The sequence below is a fragment of the Bactrocera dorsalis genome, chromosome 5 (assembly GCF_023373825.1).
Source record: "Bactrocera dorsalis isolate Fly_Bdor chromosome 5, ASM2337382v1, whole genome shotgun sequence".
Lineage (NCBI taxonomy): Eukaryota > Metazoa > Arthropoda > Insecta > Diptera > Tephritidae > Bactrocera > Bactrocera dorsalis.
In genome coordinates, this window is record NC_064307.1 from 44,615,601 (window position 1) to 44,618,863 (window position 3,263).

Genomic DNA, 3,263 nt, shown 5'->3' on the forward strand with positions numbered 1-3,263 from the left:
AATTCCCTTTAGATCCCATGCACCTCGTCGATTTAGGTGTAGCTAAAAAGCTGCTACACCTTATAGTAAGTAAAGTAAACGTTAACGTAATGAATCAAAAGATCAATTTTGTTTCTTCTTGGGTTCCTTCTGAATTCGGAAGAGTTTGCAGAAATCTCAATGATTTAAAAAGTTGGAAATCTACTGAATATCGACAATTTTTATTATACTCTGGTATATTTATTTTAAAAAATTGTGTTGATGAAGATTTGTACTACCATTTTCTTTTACTACATGCTAGTATACGTATTCTCTCTTGCGAAAGGTCTTACAAAAGAGAAGCAAATATTGTACAACAATTATTAGAGGAGTTTGTTAGTTTGTTTGGCAATATTTATGGGGAACATTTGATAAGTTTTAACCTGCATGGCCTACTTCATTTGTCTGAAAGTGCTACAGAATTTGGTCCCTTAGACACATTTTCTGCTTACAAATTTGAAAATTACATGCAGCGCTTAAAAAAACTTATTAAATCCCCTACGAATATTTTGCAACAGCTATATTTAAGAATTGAAGAAAGAAACAATTTAATAGAAGAAAACAATTCAATGTTTGACACGTTTTTTATAAATCCTAAAAAAGAGAAAGATTCGTTTTGCTTCAGTCAAGAGACGGGACCTTTCAAAGTCATAAATACGAGTATTGAATCGGGAGCAGAAGTAGTAGTCGGTTACAATTTTAAAGAAATCAGTAATTACTTTAGTGAACCCCTTGAATCATTTTCTGCTCTTGGCATTTTAGTAGCAAGTGGGTTAAGTGAAGAATTAATACTTTTCCAAAAAAAATATTAAATACAAATACTTTTGCGTACCTCATGAAAATCGTTTTCTTTTAATTCCAATTTTACACCACCTCTTTTATGACTTTGCACACTAGTTGTATGTTTATTCTGCTGTTTATCAAATCTGTTCAACTTAGAATTTCACTAATTTATATATATTTTTCTTTTTAAAATAATGCATCGTTGGAGCAATATGATGGAGTCGAATGATATTTTTAATGTGACGCCACCATCAACTTCCACTCCTAAGGGCTTAAAAAGGAAAAAAGTGCAACTATCGCATAATTTTTACGCTAGCTCTTCAAGTCAAGGTAAGAATTTCGAAATAAATATAGAAATAACTTTCTTCAGACTTTATGAAATGTTTTACAGTACTCACTCCGCACAGCCAAAACATGTTTTACTCTGAAGAAACTGCAACTGCTTCCGAGGGCTTAGATGCAAACAAAGGTAATGTTAACCACTTTACGTAAAACATTAAAGTCAATATTTTTTTTAGCACTTTTACTAATTATTCCTAGTATATAGAAGTATGAACTTGCTACAAATAATTTTATTCTTACAGATATAATGGCCAAGTTAGATTTAATTTTGGAAAGGCAATTGAACTTGGAAAGTCGCCTGGACAAATTGGAAGAAAACGTAAGTGATCATTATATTTAGGTCACTTCCTTACAGAAGTATACATTTTATATATTTTTTAATGCAAATTTTCATACATCTGTGTGTGCAAAAATAGCAGTAAAATTCAATTTTGAATTTAGCTGCTATTTTTGTGCACACAGGTGTATATCAATTATTACTATCTACATATGTACATATTTCAGATAATTAATAAAACTGATGTCAAGGCCCACCACAAAATCGTGCGAGAGACGAAAGTCCTAGTAAAAAAGGTGCAGCAGACAGTGTGCCGCATCTCGGGAGAAAGATGCGAAGACTTTCACACCGAACTGGCAGTTTTTATGCCAATGCAGACCTTGGATGCGGTCTTTGATTTGGAGGAGAAGATATTAGAAAAAAATTATGAAGATGCAGTTGTGAGTATTGTTTTTGTTTTTTTTTCTTAGAGTATACATGTTTATGAATTAACAAAATCACAAATGTCTTTGCAGATAACATATCTTTTCACTTTAAAGGGCACTTCTGGGGATATTGGCGTGGTTGTGAAGCGAGTTTTTGGCGACGAAGTCCTCAGTTTGTTCAATTGGGATGGGAGGTGCGGGAAGAAATCGCTTTCAGAATTAAAAATAGTTAGCGTGGCTCTATTTGGTAATTCATACTATTGTTAACTTTATTTACCAAGTTTTCTGTTATTATGTTTTATTTGTTTCAGAAATTTTCAAACTGCATGGACGCATCGACTTCGAAAAGGAAGTCCGAAAGAGCGTTGAGCAAAGCCACAACAGGCAAAAGCAAAAACGCTATTTGCTGAATAAAAAAAACTTATAACAAAATAGTAAATTTTTCTTAAAATACTAATATAAAAGAAAACATACAAAAAAAATGGATTTTTATTTCTAAATATATTTTGCGGTATTACATTATGGCAAGTAAAAAACCTTAGTATTTCACTTTGTATTTAACTGCAAAATGACGGTCAAAAAAATTGTCAAATCACTAGAAGTTTTACTCTCATTTCACCACACATTTTCTCAAAAAATGACCGTCAGTAAACTAGTAAACCTGCAGAAAAGCTACTAGTTAATTTACTGGTAAAACACTGGGCACATATAACGTGAATGAGCGGTGCAGCTATACATTTTGTTATGCTACTAAGCTTTGAGTAAGAACGGTATATACAATCACACAATTAGGTACGTAATGAAAAGAAACGGTCAAAAAAGTGCCCATGGCTCTTAAGAGTGTGACTGAAAGATTTACGGAAAGTCCCCGTCACGGCTCCAGGTCGTTTTACTAGTCATTTTACCAGTATGCTTCTCGCAGGGACTCCCACACAAATAATGCTTACACAACATTCATACTTATATGCGTTCACATGTAGTTATGTCACCCGCAAAAAGTACAAATATTGTTCTACAAAAACAACATCGTCTAATATAGCATCAGCAGCGTCACCAGTCAATATGGCAGACAAATAGTCGATGCCCAAATTTGTAGAAAAACACAAAACAACAATATTTTCATTCATGAACGCAAGCGCACTTTCAACAGGCAAACTCGCTTCATTCATAAAAGTAGACACCATTACATCTCCCCGAGCATGCCATTGTCAACAAGCGTCTTTTCGCGACGATGGCAAAAGCTAAAAATCATAAATTTAACAATTTCTGATATTTGTATGAGAAAGAAAAAGTGACAACATAGTTCATTTGTCGATTTTCAACTCAAGAAATGTATCAAAGAAAATATTCAATATTCCTCTGATTTATGTGTACAGTGATTTCCGGTTACCACCAAGAGGAAATATAAAAATATAAAT

General features: G+C 33.0%; 1 protein-coding gene across 2 annotated transcripts; it reads left to right on the plus strand.

Annotated features, from left to right (window-relative positions):
• The first annotated feature begins 878 nt into the window (after positions 1–878).
• LOC125778938 (uncharacterized) lies at positions 879–2,498 on the plus strand. 2 transcript variants are annotated; one of them, XR_007423036.1, is made up of 5 exons: positions 879–1,131; positions 1,193–1,270; positions 1,386–1,860; positions 1,936–2,092; positions 2,157–2,498. XR_007423036.1 is itself a non-coding variant. In XM_049458739.1 (3 exons), the coding sequence occupies exons 1-3, from the start codon at positions 996–998 to the stop codon at positions 1,481–1,483; spliced, it is 312 nt and encodes a 103-aa protein (XP_049314696.1). In that variant the 5' UTR covers positions 879–995; the 3' UTR covers positions 1,484–1,929. The 2 variants fall into 2 exon arrangements, 1 of the variants encoding a protein (XP_049314696.1); XM_049458739.1 differs by lacking the exons at positions 1,936–2,092; positions 2,157–2,498 and having other exon boundaries at positions 1,386–1,929.
• The last annotated feature ends 765 nt before the right edge of the window (positions 2,499–3,263 follow it).